This window comes from Tauraco erythrolophus, chromosome 10 (assembly GCF_009769465.1).
Source record: "Tauraco erythrolophus isolate bTauEry1 chromosome 10, bTauEry1.pri, whole genome shotgun sequence".
Lineage (NCBI taxonomy): Eukaryota > Metazoa > Chordata > Aves > Musophagiformes > Musophagidae > Tauraco > Tauraco erythrolophus.
The window spans coordinates 33744058-33763969 of NC_141474.1; the positions used below are offsets into that span (position 1 = coordinate 33744058).

The 19912-nt window shown below is 44.7% G+C and overlaps 1 protein-coding gene across 1 annotated transcript in view; it reads right to left on the bottom strand.

The window, feature by feature from the left end:
* Positions 1-19912, bottom strand: part of LOC104374521 (tyrosine-protein kinase JAK1) — a 60676-nt gene that overhangs the window by 28791 nt on the left and 11973 nt on the right. Inside the window, 2 exon segments of the mRNA XM_086617857.1 lie at positions 498-696; positions 1546-1625. Coding sequence (XP_086473983.1) covers positions 498-696; positions 1546-1551 — 205 coding nt within the window. The 5' untranslated portion in view covers positions 1552-1625.

Consider the following 19912-nt stretch of genomic DNA (forward strand, 5'->3'; position numbering starts at 1 on the left):
TCTCTGCAAAGAAGCATCAAGTACAGAAAACTAAAACCAGAAAAGTAGCAAATAGGTTTTGTTTGGTTGTTGGTTTTTTTTTCCATTAGCCTTCTCCAAAATGTTCTGTAAACACAGGACAGATCCTGACAGGCTTATCAACTAGCCCACAAGGCAGACAGCTTTGGGTTATCTTACCCCTATACAGTGTCTCCTCTTCTCTTCAAAGAAACCTAATCATCCCACCAAAGCTTAAAAAAATCAGTACCTGTATCTGCCAGAAACCAGGGTGGGAGATCACCATATACATGGATCTCAAGACAGTCTCTCCCACCATGTCTTCTGCTCCAAGCAGTTTAAGAACTGCCCAAACAGACCCTTGGCAAAAGTTTCCATCCTATACTACCTAACGTGCGTGTTTCTGCCACAAGCATTGACTTACGTGCACAGGAGGACACATCCCTCTCCATACTGCCAGGCCTTGCCCCTGAGAACATACACAAAATCCATATACTCACCACACCGCTGGGCAGCTTCAATGCACAGCTCCTCCGAGGTAAACTCGCCACTGGTGTAACAAATGGGATTTTTATCTTGCAGGTAGAAAAGTATTTCTAAACCCTGATGCTGAGCTTCCAGATTTACTTCACTCTTCTTTGTGCTCCGCATTTTTGCACAGAAAGCCATGGCTTTGCAATCTTCTTTTACGTTTAGATACTGGAAGCGGAGGAAAAATAGTTAAGGCAAACATGGAGGAGAGTTTGAATATTTGTCAGATCACAAATCCATGAGGCTACTGCACACTACGATGGGCTAGGCACAGCATTTCTCAAAGTCTTCCCATTGGGAACCTGATTATTCAATATCAGTACTTTTCACAAATGAGGGGAAAGGTGAAAAAATATACATCAACACATCTGGTTTTGGTAACTGTTCCAAATAATTCCCCTCTGTTCTGGTCGTTCCACAACTATTCCAGAAGATTTCTCTTACTGCAAAGGAACAACTTTCGCATCCTGAAGTACCTAACTGGCTGAAAACCAACACCTGAGGCTGGGTAATGCAAACAATACAATTTATATTTCCTTTTTTTTTTTTAAAAAAAAGCTAGCTTCTATTTTTACAATCTCCTTAACAGCTATAAATATTTCTGATCGCTTTCTCCCCTCTCATCTGCTGTTTTCCAAACTCCTGGTACTTAGTATGTCATGGTGAAATGAGCATTCTGGGAGAGTTGTTTTTTTATTATTACTTCTCTATCTCTCCAGAAGGATATAGTAGCACTAAGTAGGTTTAATGTAGTATCTTTTAGGCTGCCAAGAGCGCATACGAGACAGCTGTGACTCGAAAGAAAAATGCGTGTTGCATTTTATACCCAGTTTTTAAATAGAAAGAGCAGAAAGGAAATAGATGAACACACACTCCAGGTATTATGGGGTCTGTGTTCCATGTTTTACTAAGCTTTAGTTCAACTAATAACAAAAGCCAAAACCACCAATTCTACAGTTTACAAGTCAATCCTCTCGCTGAAAAACAAACAAAACCAAACCTCAAAAGGCAACTCACCTGCATTTATGTGACTGTCTGATCCTCTACGCCACTGAAACGGATTATCTTCACACTCTCCAAGAGCAACTTGACTCTGGCTAAGGAAAAAAAAAAAAAAGTAAAATTTAAAATTGTCCAGAATGGCTTTGTACAGTTTGAGGCATGAAATATATGGTCAGGCTGATAGAATGCCACTTGCAATCCAAGGGAATCTTTCCATTAATCGAGGTCCAGATCTAGTCTCAACCAAAGACAGTCACCGCGAGCATCCAGGAGTCTATATAAGTCTACTGATTTCTTTTGACTCTGTGGGTGCACTGACTGAGATGCCAACAAAAACAAGAGGAAAACCTTGGTTATTTGTTGTTTTTTCCATATTTTCAGAGCATCTACCATCCGTTTTGGGTTGTACTCATTGCAACCCTTAGCTGTGACACCAAAGGAGTATTGTTCTCTTTGCTTTACATCCTTCGTGGCTTTTGAAGTCACTTCATTCTTCACACTTTTAGCTACATATTGCTAATTACAATTCTTCCCTAGTCTCTATTGTATCTTGCCCTTCTTGATTATCAGATTTTTTTCTTTGTTTTACTCTCCTTTGCTCTCCGAAAGGCGCAGAGCCTTGGGTGGGCAGCAGAGAACAAGGAAGCTACTCAAGGGAGCATCATTGCAAGGGTTATATTTTTCTCAGAGGAACCTGATCCACAAGGAGCGCAGCCCATGACTTCAGTGCCTTCAAGCCCCTGCACCTTCCAAGAGCCTACACTTTTTAAAGCCTTATCTAACACCACAAACCACCGCAGTATTCCGGGGCTGGTTTGCAAAACTACTCCCACCCACCTCTCCTATGGAGACAGGTTGAGAGAGTTGGGGCTGTTCAGTCTGGAGAAGAGAAGGCTCCGGGGAGACCTTCCAGTACCTAAAAGGGCTACAAGAAAGCTGGAGAGGGGCTTTGGACAAGGGTCTGTAGTGACAGGACACGGGGCAATGGCTTTAAACTGAAAGAGGGCAGATTTAGATTAGATCTAAGGAAGGAGTTTTTTACAATGAAGTTGGTGAGGCACTGGAACAGGTTGTCCAGAGAAGCTGTGGCTGCCCCATCCCTGGAAGCATTCAAGGCCAGGTTGGATGGGGCTTTGGGCAACATGGTGTAGTGGAGGGTGTCCCTGCCCATGGCAGGGGGGTTGGAACTAGATAATCTTTGAGGTCCCTTCCAACCCAAACCATTCTACGATTCTATGAAGTTACACCTTATCCTTATCAGCTGAAGTACACTGGGAAAATATCAATACCATCTTTTTTTAATGGTAGGTATGGCAGTGCCTCTATTTAAAGTAGTGTCTCATACCAGGGCTGTAAAATCAACAAGATGCTACAGGAATACTTAAGAAGCAGGTGGGGAAAGATTGGGCACCAGAAAGATGTCTCCCTAGTCCCAGTCCTGATTATAGAGCACAGAGCATCAGCGAAAGAGTCGGCATGCTCGAAAGGCACAGGTGGATGCTTCTTTCCAAAGGTGGACAAGCTGCTCCTCTCCCACCTCCTCTTAATCCAACACAGGAGACTTCAATGAATATTGCTTTATGAGCCTTAGGCTTACCCTGGAGAAAGTCTGACTGACACTGCTGCACAAGCTTCCCTTGTGCTTGGAAGGTGCCCAGCAAACGTGATACTATGATGAAAAAAAGTAATGTTTAAGAGCACAGCACACATTTACAACTAAATTGCACGTTTCTGCCATCCGTGCCACTTCAATGCTAAATTTGAGTTTCCAGACACATTCCCTCAGCAATAATATAGGGAAGAAGTAATTGAGAGCATGATTACTGGAACGTGCAGACAAGTTAGTAATTATTTCTACACAGCACCAGAAAATGTAAATGCAAAAGGTTAAAGATATTAGCTTTAATCTAATTGAAAACATTCCCTTCTAAACGACGTATTTTATAACTGAAACTCAATATATTTTAATGTCTGTGTGGGCATAATATTAAAAAGATTGTCCAGACATTTTAAAATGTGAAGGGAAATAAAAAACCATTGCCTTCTTGCAGATTCATAAATAAAAATTGTTGCTTTTCAACACAGCATTCTTTGGTTTTACTTAAGAGCTCATAATCTTTTTTTCTAATCATGGCAGCAATTCTCAGAATAGAAAAGAACCTCAAGTGCTGCTTCATTTACAATACGCTTCTGGGGATGAACCAAACAAACCAACGTCCCATCTCTGACTTACTATTTACTAATGAGTTTTCCAGATATTCTCAAACTCAATATCATCTTAATCTTCCAGAAAGAGCAGGAATTCATCTCACCCCTATCCCAAGGCTCACCCCAGTCTCAAGACTCACCTTGTCCCAAGGCTCGCCCCAGTCCCAAGGCTCGCCCCAGTCCCAAGGCTCGTCCCAGTCCCAAGGCTCGTCCCAGTCCCAAGGCTCGCCCCAGTCCCGTGTGTGTGACTCAGCTCCCTGCAGCTATTACGTTCCGTCTCTTGCAATCTGAGGCATCACATTACACAGCTCTCCTGCTTCATCTCGGAAATCTGATGAGGATTTTAATCCTTTGTCACTTCAAAGATTTCAGAGCCTCAGTGGACCACTGCTTTTTGTGTATCCTCTGCAGATTATCTCCCTCCCTCACCAGCGTTTCCCTGATGAACTTACTGGCTGTATCCTTTCTCAGACGGCGTTTTGCCTGGCTTCAGCCATGCTCTGCTGCTCTCATCCTGCATGACGAGCTCCACTCTCCCCTGCTCATCCTTGTAGCACTTCCCAGTGCTTAACCCATCCTCCTGGAGCAGCACTGCTCCAGGGGACACGACGCAGGACGGCGGGGACGCACACACTCAGTCTCTGCTGGGAGCAGCCTGTGACAGCACAGCATTTGCTTTTCTCAAAGCACGTTTTCTCTTCACTTGATTTCTGTGTCTCATGGTGGAAACGGCCTTTTGTGATGCATGCTGGAAAATATTTAGGGGAAAGCAGGATGGATCTTCTCGAGATACCGCTTGGTAACTCCGCACCTCAGAAGCTGATGCATTACAGCCTTCTGGGCACTCCCCAAAGCAAAGGGCTTCTCTGGACATTTAAAATCCTGACCAACATATACAAATATACCTGCCGTCTTCTTAAAATTTTGTATTTCAGCCTCAGATTAACTCGGCTGGCTGGGAGGGTGAGCAAATCCCCAGCCCTGAGGACCACCAGCAGAGGGGGGCAACGATTCATCCTTCTCACTAGGGCTGCAACCACAAAATTAGCCATTTTGGGTGCACGCAGGCACGGAACCAAAACCGTGCACTCACCACTGCCAAAACTCGCATCTGATTTCTTTGGATTAGCTCAAGGCCACAGAAAGTGTTTTTTTTCCTCATAGACAGAGGTGGCCCTCACAAAATTTTTGTACCAGAAAGATGAAAAAGTAAAAAAAAAAATAAGGAGAGGGAATTCTAGACAGCAGGCTGTTGAAAATCAATTTGTTTCTGGTTTGGCTATTAAACTATTAAGACTTAATGAAAATTTGGAAGAGAAAAATATTTGGCAAAAACTCAAGTTCCTGTCTAAGACTTGCCATGGCCAAGATCTCCTTAGTAAAAGCAGAGCCGTTCAAGCCCAATAGTTCCAGTATTTCTAAGGCAAAAAAAAAAAAACGTACAACACTATTTGTTAAATAACCCTTTTAAACTTTTGTGTGCCTCAAAAATCAAGGAAAGAAAAGGCAGGGGCATAAATTAAATACTTTACAAACTACTTGCAAATCTTCCTTGAACCAGAAGAAAGAAGTTCATCTGCTGTCATGGAAGGAAGAGCCCGGGAAAGCCAGCCTGGCCCCGAAGCCTCCTATGAAGCTGGGACATCTGCACCTGGCCCTGCTGAGAGCCCTCCCTCAAGAAAAATACCCTGAAACACAAAAAGCTTCCCTGGAATAAAGAAACAGAGGATCAAACTGGCAGCTGGGAGATACTTCAAGATGTCCAACATCAACAGAAACTGGCTCCGAGCTCCACTGGGCCTTTTTGAGGAAACTCTTCTCACCTGAGCTCAGACAAGGCTGCGGCGAACCTGCACGCCGAGATGCAATCGGATTTCAAACGCAAGTTTTGCCTCCTGCTCGTTTTGGGGAGTTCTGGCAGGACAATGAGACTCCGGCCGGTGTTGCGGACCCCCCCGCCCCAGCCCTGTTACACCACCACCCCTGCGCTCTCCACGCTTCCACTACAGAGATCGTGGAAGCCAAACGCAAAGATGGAAGGTCAGTTTCGGGGACAAAAGTCCCTAAAACACGAGGAGAGGAAAATCCCAGCTAAAATCTGACCAAACCAGACCTCGGTTTGAAGCACCATTTGCAAGCTCTTCCTCTTTTTTTTTCCCTCTCAGCCAAATTAGTTTCTGGTTTCATGACAGGGGATGTTTATGATTGCTTATGCTAAGAAAGTAACAGGCTTTCCTTAAACATTCAGGACGTGCCATTTTTGTAGGATTCAGTTTATGTCAGCCTGAAAGTTCCCAATTATTGTTATTTTTTCAACACACTAGTAAAGGAACACGTCGCAGCACGAGACACCCATCTAATCTAGCATCAGCTGTTAGAGACCCATTTAAAATAAATCCAGGCGCTCTACTTAACTTAATAAATTTTAATTTATGAATGACAGTACTGATACGACAGCAAAGAGCGACGAAGCGGCGCGTTAAAATTCCAAACCAGTGAAGGGGCCGTCCCACCGCTGACCCACCACCCTCTTAGAGCAGCCCTGGGAAGGCACAACCACCACGGCGGCGGCCAAAGGTTGGACTGGTCTCCATTAACTAAAGCTCACTGGAAAGAAAACGGTAAGAACTTTGCGCTGGAGGAGAACGTCGCCATACCCAGAGCTCCTTCAGGTCTACAACCCATGTCCAAGGAAGTCTGAGGACAGCAGAAGGTTCAGCACCACCCTCCCCGCTGCCTCCGGTGCCCAAGTCTTCTGACCTGTGTATGAGCTCACTACGCTACCCCAGCTCTAACGCTCCTGTTCACTAATTAAGATTAATTATAATAACTACTATCCCTGCTCTTTTCTGGGGATGTTTCTTTCCAGGCACACTGAAGAAAAAAGGCTTTTAAAATGTGATTTTTGGAAATGTAAGAACTGTAACACTACAGGGCAGAAGACTGCCTTTTTTTGGTGTATTTGGGTCCTTTCTGTGCACACGCAATATTTCATCATCTTTATGTATGCGATCACATGCTGTTTTTTTCCACAGCACTCTTTCACTGAATGTGAAATTTGGTATTTGTTTTATTTTACTCTGTTATTCAGAGTGATGTCACCACCTGCTGCTCACCTCTGCCCCAACCCCAGAATTACTAATTCCCCTTGGGTTTTTCTACAGTATTCATTCTGCGATATGACTGATAAAACTCAGTTTTAAATATCAGGCTAACAGCACGTATCACGGAAATTTTCATCAAAAACAGTTAAAGCGCAGCAAATTATATTGAGAGATATTATATATTTGCATTTCTAGCAATCTGAACTGGAAAAGCAGAGGAGGCAGCCTCCCGACCCATCGCTTTAGGAACCCACTCAGTTCACTATCGCGCTATGAGAACTAACCGTGCTCATTTCCTGCGCTTTCCCAGCGCGACTTCAGCGACTTCTCTGAATTTCGTGACGTGTCGCCCATGCGGGAAGAAGTCTCTCAGCTTGCTCAGAAAGCTGCGTGTTCATTTACCCCCAGCGCTGCCCCGTCTCTAACGGCCGTTGCAGACGCGTGAGCACGCACGCAAAGTCACATTTTCCTCTGTGTTACCTGATTTTTCCAGCCTGATGTTCCTTTGGATACGGACTAGGCTTCCTCGAAAGGAACAATTTTTACAGCTTGCTTCTAAACTATAAACGTGTACTTCATCCTTTCTCATCCACAATTTCTGGTACGATAACAATTTTAAATGATACCATTTTTGAGAAGCTCACAATCTCTTACTCTGTCCTTTTATAGTCAACAACAACGGCTTTTCGGCTAAAGTGGTATCGATTTCCTTGGAGGCAAATATATTCACATATCGAGCCTCAAGCCATCATGGAAACCTACCAAACAATGACATGATTTTTATGTAATTATCAGGTAGCCAACACTCCAAAACCTATTACAAGCAAACTAGGGGAAAGTTCATCTTTTATTCCCCCCCCAAGCCAATGATTTAAAAAAGAACTTTATTACTAAGACTGATGCTAACGGGACTGAAGGGAGATTCCAGCCTTAAAAAGATTTCCATGGATAATCTGTTTTTATTCCTGCCTGAGACACAGCATTAATGATTCTTTTCCTTCCTTTATGTTCTCCTCCACGCCGCTCACCTACGTCTCCCCTCTGCCTGCGCTAGCACGCAGCTAGCAATCTGCACCTTTCAGATGGGATGGAAGTTCTCTGGCAAAGAGCCACGTCATCTTCCCAGCAATGAAGCAGATCTTCAGGAAACGCGGCCTCTTCCTGATGGCACTGCGCTGATTGAAGGAGTTTCCTGAAGTTCAGTTCAGATGCACGGAAAAGCTTTCAGGAAAATCAGTCCGTGCGGCAAAGACCCCCAAACCCACATTTTCTTGGAAGAGAAAGCGTTAAGGCTGTGCAAAGCTTGATCCTTCTGGGCTTACCTGGCAAGTGGTCCTCATCAGGTCACCAGAACTGGATGTGGCAAGACTACGCGTGTGCTCTTCGTGCCCCAGTTAAAAGCTAAAGAACTTCAGCGAAAACCAATCCAACGTGTCTCGCAACTGGGGCAGAGCAAACACGGGGTCACGTACGGCAGTTCCGCTAACGCACGGTAACTCTTTCACCTCAAGAGTCCTCCATCAAACGCCCAAGCCAGAAGTCAGCACAGCTCTTATGTCTACAAGGAGGTGCTGAAGCCCCAGGGAACAGCTCTACCTTTTCCAAGAGACGGAAAGATGCTGTAGTCGCTGCAAAAATCCATCAGAAAGGCCGGGATGGAAACAAACACAGAAAGAATGGAAGAAAAACCACTACAACATGGGTGACGTTCTCTGCCGACTGGAAGACTACAGCGGGCTAATGTCGTCATACAACTCGCTGTGCCATGGACATACGTGGCAAGAGCAGCCATCTGGCCAGGATGGTGTTGAGATTTAAGAGCACAAGGGGGATTCTGTGTCCAATGATATGCCAGGACTTCCACAAAGCTTCAACATCTACCTTCCTCCTCCACAAAATATCCTACCAATTCAAGCTCCCTTTGCTCCCTGAATATTTAGGAGTTTTCCTAAGCAGGAAAAGGCACCAGGAGGGAGATGAAGGCCTTTCGTTGTCCATGCCTTCCAGATGAAGGTCTGTAACCACAGAACAGCTTCTCTCTTTAACTGGACTGGAGCAAGAGAGATGATCACTTCGTCCTGGTCTCCCGAACGCCTAAATCTCTGAGATGCCACCATGCTGAAATGTTCGACAAAGAAACTTGATGTCTGGGGACTCACTGTGCATCTACAGGCTCTCCTCCAAGTTCTTCTCACAAGCCAATAATTTTATAAGCCACAATCCATCCCATCTCCGCTTTATTCATTTAACCAATTTCATCTGCTCAGCATGCTGTGCATGCGGAGAAGACATGAACCCCAGGTCCTGGACATGTCATCCTTGCACCACACTGTTCCTTCCACACCCAACAGCCTTCTACTGGGTAATTACTCAGTGTGAGAGTGTACCCAGGAGGAGGCTGTTTGTACCCCCTGTTGCACAACCATTACATCACCTTTAGCATAATACCAAGATGATAAATTCATTCAAGTACAAAGACCATCTCCATGATCTACTGGTGCTCCTCAACAAGGGAATCCTACTTTTTACTTGCTTTTAAGGAAAAAGAAAGCTTAGGTTTATTATGACAGCACCCGGATTTCCGATCATGTCTTAGATCTTTAGTAAGAAACAAACCAAAACACACAAACGGATGACGTCTAGCAAAGTCGAGACTGGTGAAATGGCACAAGAAACATTATCAGCATGTCTCCTCTATAAATGAGTAGAGGAAAAGGAGAGATTAACTGACTTACCCAGGAAATCAGCACCAGCTAGGCAACTAGCCTGGGTCTCCCACGTCCCACTCTGCAGTCTCTAACATGAGAGGTAGAATTAGAAGCAACCGTTTCTCCAGACACCAATGGCCTGAGTAGGCAGACTTCACACACACTACAGCTTTCTAGTTCCAGAGTATGTAGAACGTGCAAAGGGGCTGGGACTTCTTGGTGACCACAGAGCTACTGCAAAGCTCCCCTTCTCCGAGACTCACCGGCTGTTCACAGACCACTCTAGCAAAGCTCCCAGAACAGTAACCACACACGGTCATTTCCCTCGTGTGCAGCCCTGTAGCCACTTCCTTGAGAGCAGCTACAGATGTTCTCAACCTTTTTTCATTTTCAAATCGTATCACAAAATGGAGACTCTTGTCCCAGTTCTCTCCACCCCCTGCTTCCTCCTCCCCGGAGCTGGTGTCCTGTAACTGCACAGACTGCACATTACGATGGCGACAGCAAAGAGGGACTGCAAGCAAGCCCCACGCTCCCTCCCCATCCTCTACACCATCCCCTACCATCAGTCACCACATCCATGGAGGTCACCTGGCCTCAGAGAGGGAACAGGTGAGAGAGGAGGTTTTCCTACAGCAAAATTTCTTTACCCCGGAGGAGGAACTTGCCCAGCATCATCCTACAATGGGGCTGAGCTGCCCAGCAGCAGTTCTGGCACCTCAGGACCTCCCGAGAAGCAGGAATTACTGACGGCAAAGAGCAACCTCAAGCAGACCACAGCAGTCCTCAGAAGAATGAACTTATACTGGCACCTCTTTGCATTCTATCCGGTTTAAAAAGAAGCATCGCTAACTTGTTGCCATAAGCACTGAAATAACTTAAAGGCCTTAAAGAGTTTCATCAATGTGGTCAACATCTGCTCTGCATATGGCAAGACACCTGAATCCCCTAGATGGCTTTATTCACAAAGATTTCTGGTAGTCGTGTGCTTCCTGTAGTGGCTTTGCACTTTGGTAAGTGTTTTTTGATGGTTTGCCTTTTTCTTTTTTTTTTCTTTTCTTTTTTTTAATGTGGCGAGAACATATTGTTAAAGTTCACTCTTAAGGGCTCATCATTTAAAATAAGTCATAAACAAAAGCAAACAGAACTTTACCACTTATCTTTGCCTTTCTACTGACAGCAAGCCACCAACAAAGGCATCCCCTAACCAACAAAAACATCTTTCTGTAATATAGTTGCAAAACCATACAATTTCATAGCAAACTTGGGATTTGCTATCAACAGCAAGAGCAATGTGATCTTCAGAATCTCTTACCCCTCTCTGGGTTCTCTGCTCATCTTTTATTAAAGTCACCTTGCTGCACTGCTGGTGGCCCCAGCACTGGAACACTGGATGCAATTCTGGTTGGAGAAGGTATGGCCAGATGGTACAGAAACAGCCAGGATTAAAGACAGCGTCTCAACTAATGCCCTTTCTGCTCGGCACTATATATATGTAGACCTGATGTAATGAAGTAAAAAGCTGAGATTTGAAGTGCAGAAATCTCTGTAAAGCAGCAGGTGCTCCGGTAGCAGAGGAGGTGCTGATTGTAGCTGTGTGGTCCCGTAAGTCACAGTGAAAAAACATAGAATCATAGAATGGTTTGGGTTGGAAGGAACCTCAAAATCATCTAGTTCCAACCCCTCTGCCATGGGCAGGGACACCCTCCACTACACCAGGTTGCCCAAAGCCTCATCCAGCCTGGTCTTGAACACTTCCAGGGATGGGGCAGACATAACTTCTCTGGGCAACATGTTCCAGTGCCTCACCACCCTCATTATAAAAAAATTTCTTCCTTATATCCAATCTAAATCTCCCCTCTTTCAGTTTAAAGCCATTGCCCCTTGTCCTATCACTACACACCCTTGTAAAAAGTCCCTCTCCAGCTTTCCTGTAGGCCCCATTTAAGTACTGGAAGGCTGCAATCTGTAAAGGTCATCACATACGGTAAAACAGAACAGGAATGGAGCAACAAGAAAAATTTCAATGGGATTCCAGATCTGAGCACAGACCACTTCTTCTGGTGTTACTGACGGGGCTCCAGGTCAAACCAATTCAGCAAAAAACTTCCATTTATAGCCATACATACCCCTACCAAACAAAAAGTCACCAGCCTGTTCCTCCTCCCGTCCTCGCTTGGCCTCACCAAGCTCCTCCAACAGCAGCACACCTTCCTTTCAGTGAGCTCAACCCAGCTGCACAGACCAGCGCGTGGCTACGCTGCAACCAACACAACTACTGAAACCAAGAAAGAGAAACATACATCAACAGTGAAAAACCTTCAGGCGGCACCTCTGTCCTTCAGACAGAGCCTAATTCCTGGAAAATCTGCCACTTGGCAGGGCAAAACTCAGCATTAGGAAGAAACGGAGCTTAGCTTCAGTTTTTCTCTCCCCCTTCTTTCTCCAGCATCCGCACAAGGGAAGAATACACGGCCATACCAACTGCGAGCGCTCACGCGGTGTTCCTCCGCTGAGAAGGACTTGAGGGGACTCCAGGTGGTCTTTCTCAGGTGCAAAGCCATCGAAAACAAAAGCTCAACTCCTGACTATGTTTCCATGTCTAGAAAGGTAGAAGTGCTAGTCTAAAAAGAAGCATTAACTCCTCCTCTGCCAGATATAAGCTGCATGATGATCCGAGGACTACGGCACCTCTGCTATGAAGACAGGCCGAGAGAGTTGGGGCTGTTCAGTGCGGAGAAGAGAAGGCTCCGGGGTGATCTTATTGCAGCCTCCCAGTACCTAAAGGGGGCCTACAGGAAAGCTGGAGAGGGAGTTTTTACAAGGGCATGGAGTGATAGGACAAGGGGCAATGGCTTTAAACTGAAAGAGAGGAGATTTCGATGGGATGTCAGGAAGAAGTTCTTCACTCAGAGGGTGGTGAGGCACTGGACCAAGTTGCCCAGAGAAGCTGGGGCTGCCCCATCGCTGGAAGTGTTCAAGGCCAGGTTGGATGAGGCTTTGGGCAACCTGGTGTAGTGGAGGGTGTCCCTGCCCATGGCAGGGGGTTGGAACTAGATGATCTTTGAGGTCCCTTCCAACCCAAACCATTCTATGGTTCTATGATTCCTGTTACATTATGCAAACCACCACTTATGTTTGAAAACAGATTGCAGCTCTCCTCTCCATGACTGTAAGCAAAGTAACTCCAGCTCTTCCTGCCCATCCCACTGGCCACCCCACGCCATCACATACCATGCAGGCCACCAGAGCATCCTGGGCAGTGAGCTATCAAGACCTCAAGTCTATGGGGAAACTGCTCCTTCATATCAACAGATCATTTTTGTCACTTGTGAGATAATTTATATGCAGATGTTCTCTGGCAAAAGAGTTAGCAAGTGTTGCCATGGAAAGCCACAGCCATCTGAAACCAATTTACAGAAAGAAATGAGCTCTACAGTAGCTATGCCAATGCCACCAGAGCTTTGAAAATCAAATGCATTGACCTCCAACTAAAACCTATTTGCTGGGAAACTAATGAAGGAGAATTAGTCAAGGTAACATTTCAACCTTGTCTTACTATACCTATTAGTTTCTGTATTCTGAAGAAGCTTTTGCTTTCTTGGATGCTGGGCTTCATTCTTCTCACTACAGCAAATGGTGGTCACCATGTCTGGAAATAAGAGGTGTGCTACTCTGGTTGCTAGTGCTAAAACAGTTGACAAATTGAAGGTAAATGTTCTAACTATGGCAGACGTAGCATGGAGGAACTATTATGTAAAAACTGAGAGCATTTAGGTTAATTAACGCTTCAATAAACAGTAAGGTACAAAAAAAAAGCCCCCAAAAAATCTATATTTAGCCATGCAGGTGCACAAGAGACATGCTCAATGGAAAGTGAACAATATGGAGTTTCCCAACCCAAAAAGTTCCCATGGAAAGTTATTGGACTACACTGGTTCACCATGCATAGAAAAAACGTTCTAAGTTTGTAAAAGCACAAAGAGTGACTAGCTTAGCATTTCATGTTAAAAACCAGCCAACTCCAGAGGCCTCCAACAATCCCACCTCTGCCTCCACGAGCGCCGCCTGCGGATGGGAGCCGTACGCTGGGACAAGAGAACTGCATGTTCGCAGAGGATGCGCTCACCCAACTGCAAGGACCACAAAGTGCCTCGAATGTTGCATTTGCTTTTAGACCTCTTCTGAAAAGCAAAGGCTGGACGTAGAGCTCAGCACACGTGCGAGTGGGTGGGCTCCACAAAAGGAACGGTCTCTGCAGATAAAGCTCACTGTCACTTCAGCTAACAAGTCCTAATGTCGTTTTTCCAGATGCCGTATTTTGTTATCCGTGCACACAGAAACAAACTAACACGGAATATTTGGCTCTCAGTTACCCACCCTTTGGTGGGTTTCTCTTTGGCTCAAGTGAAATCTCACTGAACCACATGCAAGGGGTCACACCAGGGATGGACATTCAGGAGATGGCAGCAGGGGCCAAGGCAGCGTCGTGCCAACATCCTGATGACTGCTTTCTCACATTGCATGGATCCATGAAATATATTTAAATGTCATTTCATACTGGCTTCCACCAGCATGACGGAGACCAGAAGGAAGATCAGTCCCCAGAAAGGAAAACCAAAGTCAAGTTCTGACATTGCTATTTGAAGCCAATTGTATTTTACAACTTTTAATTTAAGCAACTACTTCCCAACAGTGCAGCACATATCCACCGGCGTGCTCGTACCTGCGCACATTTTTCAAAGCACGTGTACGACTGGAGATGAGAAGATTTACTGCCATTGAGACGTAATTTTTAATACGAGTGGGAAATACAGTCCTTTATCGCCCATCTGTTGGGATAAACACACATAGCAATTACTTTTTATTATTGACTAATCACCAGAGTACACCAGTATTAATGGTTTGCTGTAAACACATTTATGCCTATTAGTCAGAGGAAGGAACCGCGACTAGTTAATTGGCTTGTCTGAAGCAAAATGAGGCACAACACGGAAGTTTCTCTTCTAAGTCCATTCACTCCCATTTTATGGATTTATTTTTGGCTTATTTTCTGCTCTCCTCACCACTTCACCAGGGCCAGAGCTTCACCTGCAAGGTCTCTGCAAGGACTGCTGTGCTACACGCGGCAGCCTTACCACCAAGGACTTCTCATGCTTCACTCCACACATCCCAAAGGCCAAGCAGGGGTGGCTGCAAGCGAGTGGAAAACAGAAAACTACGGAGAATGGGGTCTAAACTGACCTTTTGAGAAAAAGGATCACAGTGATAAAACTTGAAACTCATTTAATTTAGCCTCTGACTGAAAAGCAATGGGGTAGGCACCCTTCTCTTCAAAAAGTGGAGCACATCTCATCTCTTCAAAAAGAGGAGCTCTTCTCCCCCAAATGAGCAGTATAGCCAACAGCTAAAAAATGAGTTTGCACTGACCTTTACTCAACTGGCCTCAGATAATTAGTTTGTTAAGAAAGAAGCTGCCTTCAAAACAGGTTTCCCAGCCAGAGATGAGAGGGGACCCTGGCGATACTTGCACGTTGTCCTGTTTCCTGTACATCTGGCTAAATGCAGACCTGCCTTTGAGCTGGACACGGTACGCTCCTCTCATTGACAATCTAGACAATTAAGTCCAAGATGTGTTTTATCTCACCCTGAAACAGAAATCTGAAGTATGTCAGATGAGGTTTCCAAATCTTTCCTTTGACGGAGAAGGGATCTCAGATATTTGCATCTAAACTTGTCTCTTTACACTGGAGATTCAAAAGCTGGATGAGCAGACTCTCCCCCAGGATATACCTCCATTTGTTTGCAATTATTTTTACATTCTCAGGCTTTAACGAATCCTTATATTTCCTACCTTACTTTAAAAACAAGAGGTAAGCCCTAAATATCACCTGTAAGGGTGATGAAGAAATGACACGCTTCAGATCTCCTCCTAAATCCTTTTTCTCTGATCTCAACTGAAACAAAGTCTGGAAAAAACATCATCATTTTTCACAGCTGCAGGCTCTTTTCTTCCTAAAAATCATCAAATACAAGTACATTGGCAGACGGCACTTGAAATGGAGGAAACCAATTGGTGAAAGCCAAATGAAGCTATTCAGAAAGTTGTCCGAGTAGACAACTTGAACTCTGCCAAACGACAAGGATCCTTCTGATCTCCCTTTGGTGACCAAAAAGCAGAGCCTGAACTGTGGTGGCTTCCAATTACAGGGTTTGATGCTCCTCCTCAGCTGTTTTGGCCTCCTGCTTTTTCACTTACATGCACACATCTACGTAGAGTCATCAACCACTCATTTCAATGCAAACACGGTGTCAGTCACCTCTCAGATGCTCTCTGCATACTAAGACAGCACACGTTCTCCGTGGTTTCACACCCAGTTCTCCAACAGGACTTCAGAACATGGAATACCTATGATGTTATGAAACACAGGCTGCCAACTGCTGCAGTTGAAGTCTTATCTAACAGTTGGTTTTCGCTTGAACTAGAGCAACACCTTGATCATAGAATCATAGAATCATAGAATCGTTAGGGCTGGAAGGGACCTTCAAAGGTCATCTAGTCCAACCCCCCTGCAAGGAACAGGGATATCTCCAACTAGATCAGGTTGCTCAGAGCCTCATCCAACCGGGCCTTGAACGTCTCCAGGGATGGAGATATTCTTGATTGATATTCTTCTAGTATCAGTTTTACCTCCTGAGACAACTAATGTAACAGGCAATTTAGTGCTTAAACACAGGCAGACTTTGCCGCACGTGGCTTGCTCTGCAGGAACACAGGGCTGGGAAGGAACCTTTAAATCCAGCCCACTCCTCCACCATCACCTATGAACACAAACATAAGCATTTGCCCAGCTTGCACATAGCTGCACTGGTAATCTGAGCAAAGCAGCACGGTGTTTCAAGACACCGTATCAGTAATTACGGATTTTTTTTTCAGCCCACTGAAGTTCTAACAGTTATTTTCAGCAAGTTCTCTACTGAATTTCCACTATCCAATGTAATTGTGAATGCTATGGCTTGATGTGGTACACTTGTTACAATTAAGAGAATTGCTGGTGTGAGTCTTTTGTCAACTATGAGCTATACCCAGTATCTCCCTGTCAAGTAAACTAAATATTTACACTCAATTTATTCTATCTCTTGGGCAAATATATACGCTATTTTTAACTAACCAGCTAAAGAGAAGTAAATTTTGTATGTTTACCTCCGAGAGCTGTGCCAACAGTGGTTCAAAGGTGGTAAGACACGGCACTGGCTTTAGTATACAATAGTGAGCGGTGGGACTTTATTTGTCTTAAATTAGGGAGCCCTGTTTGGGTTATGGACTTGAGAGTTTGTACTGCAGATTGCACAATAATACTCTCGCTGATAGTTTGGTCCCAGAACGACCAAGGCTGGCCTCTACGTTCATCCATACCCAGACAGACTCTACTACACTCAGCGTCTGACACAGAGGTGCGGCGGTGCACGGGATCTCACCCTGGACAACAATTTCCACCTGGCAGTACAAGCACTTTTCTGCCTAGAAAGTCTTACACCTCTTCTGGTTTACCAATCTCATTTCATTCTTCTACAAAATTCTGGTAGGGTGAATCATCTCGTGTTTATTTACTGCTCCCTGATTTCTCTCTTTAGAAAACATTTGCTTATCCTATTTCTGTAGTTGCTGCCCGGTAACTTTGTGGTCTTCCCTTTAACAAAATTGTTTTCCTGTGAGTGTTACACAACCTATGAACACCGGAAAAAAAAAAAAGTCTGAGTAATACACACTCTGTATTTGAGAATACCAAGTGGTACTCTTCAATGCACAACTATAAGGTCTGTCCAAAGTCAAAAATCATGAGAGGAATATAAACTTTTACATTTCCAGCAGTCCATCTGCATTCCCAGTAGCGCCTTTATATTATGAAAATTCACAGTAGCTCACTGTGCCTCTATTTCCAGTTTTGGCCAAGAGCAGTCTCATAAAAGTTTATGGCCAATTCACTTTTCAGTCCAGGTATAATTTTATTTCAGTTCTCTAGAAGCACACGGCAGCAGCTAAGGCTGCAGTTCTCCCTCCCTCTCTTCTGATTCCTCTCTCCCAACAGCAGCTTTGGATGCAGGACCATTACACTGCGACATCAACAACCCTTCGTGCCTTCCTCTGCTCCTCCTACAGGGATGAGTCCCAAGACAGTAGCTGTACATGCCACAGGTCAGCCTTTCTTCCCAAGAGGCTGATAACAAAAGTTATCTCGGCTGATAACAAAAGTTATCTCAGCTTCAACAGCCCGAGTAGCTTATCCACACTGAACCAAAGCACCTCTGGTCTGAAGAACTGTGACCCCAACCTCCTTCCCCAGCTCCAAGGGCAACACAAAGATCAAGGAACTTGGCTGCACACTGGGAAATATTTTCAGCAGCAAGAAAAGAAAGCAACTTCCAGCCAGCGTACCGGTTCCATCACTGCTCCACAGCAAAACCCCCAACCCATGCCTACAGTTGTTTCTGCAACACCTCACCAAGAGACGTCGAGGGTGGGGGAGAGGCAGACCCATGTAACAGCGAATCCACAAGCCACACTCTTGCACCTTCTCTGGCCCCGGCCCAAATCCTCACCCTGCAGCGGTAAACAGGAAGCCACCGCTGAACTCCATGACACATACGCACACCCGAAGCAACCTCCTAAACTTCTTCCTCCTGCAAATACAGCTGTCAGCATCTGTAAAGAGAGTACCTGTACCTGTACGGAAGGGCATCAGGGCTGCACCTTACCAGTCATCACAGCTCCGCGGCTGAAATGCTGCTGTCCTGGGAAGGGCAGCACTCTAAGGATTATGTAAATTACAAGCAGGGTTTTACCACAGAAAAGCTGTGACTCGTATATTCATTGTGGCTAAAACCCAGGATTATTTTTTTAATATATTAAATCGCGTCCTGTATGAAACAGGCCTCCACCTGGTGGGGTAGAAAAGCACCTGTAAGTACTACCAAGCTACTAATCACCACCCCTCCTCGGCACATCAGCTGTGCCACTGCCAGTCTGGTTGTAAGGTCCAGCCTCAAAGCCAACTTATCCCTGTAGGTCTAGAGGCGATGCTGTGAATACTGGACTGCAGTACTTCTGGAAGCATCAAGCAGAACAAGAATTACACAAAGACCTAAAAATCTCAGAAAAGGCAGGATTGAAGACATCCCTCCAAATCAATAACGTAAGCTGTTGACATGAGAAGTGGCTTTAAGACCTTACTACAGCTTTTAACTACTTTTCCTGTAAATAGCTTAGTACAGTAAATGTGAGTAAGCAAATATTAAAAATAGCTAAGTGGGGACACTCTTGTTCAATTGCTTTTAGCACTGACTCAGATGTGCATGACTCACCTCGAGCACCTCCTGCCATACCTACTTTCCCAGTGCTGGCTGCAACATTTCTTACTTTACATACTGGACACCACCACTGCCGATGTCAAGACCTCAAGGACAGACAGGTCGTGTGTGTCAATACTCACCACAAAAGTTTCATCAGAATTTGCTACAGGTTCTTTCAACCTTCGATAATCAGTTCTAAGTAAATGATTCACAGGATTATACTACAAAGGACTGAAAGCCAACATTAAAAAGGAATAGAAGTTAAGGAGTTGTCATGCTTCAACCACTCTCAAAAAGTTTGACAGGCAATTACCAAGCATCTCACTTCAGAAAATCCTTTCTTATCCTCTTTCCCTCCTAGCTGCAGCCACGCTGAGTAACTGAGTCACCCTCCAACAAGATCATCCTCCTAGAAATCCCTGTGTTGTGTAGACAGGCTTTCTGAATGCAGTACCTCCACCGTTCTTCGTTCAAACCACCCAAAAAAATCAGAGAAAAACCCTTCTAAAGCGAGTCTTAGTCGTATTTGCTGGAGTTTACAGGAACTAGTAGTCACATATAGGGAATTTCCACACAGTTAAGTTCATGTTTTATACTTCAACTGTACATTTACGATCAAAACAGAGGAGAACAGAAAAACCATTACAAAACCTTCATAATAGAGGTACAATTTAATCAAGACTAATCAAGCTAGTTTGATATCAATTAGAATCTTTTTAATACTACATATTACACTATAGGTGGCAATATGCGATGCTGGACATTTTATATATGTAAGTACTCCTCCAGAACTATTTATGTGCTTAAAAATCACATATACCAAACTCTTTGCCAGATTTGCAATAACATCCCCTGACCCAAATAATTTTGACACTCATGTCTGCGTTGGGTTTGAATGACAAGATTTTGGAGGGGGTTAGTGGGGTGGCTTCTGTAAGAAGCTGCTAGAAGCTTCCCCTATCTCCAACAGAGCCAATGCCAGCTGGCTCCAAGACAGATGCGCTGCTGGCC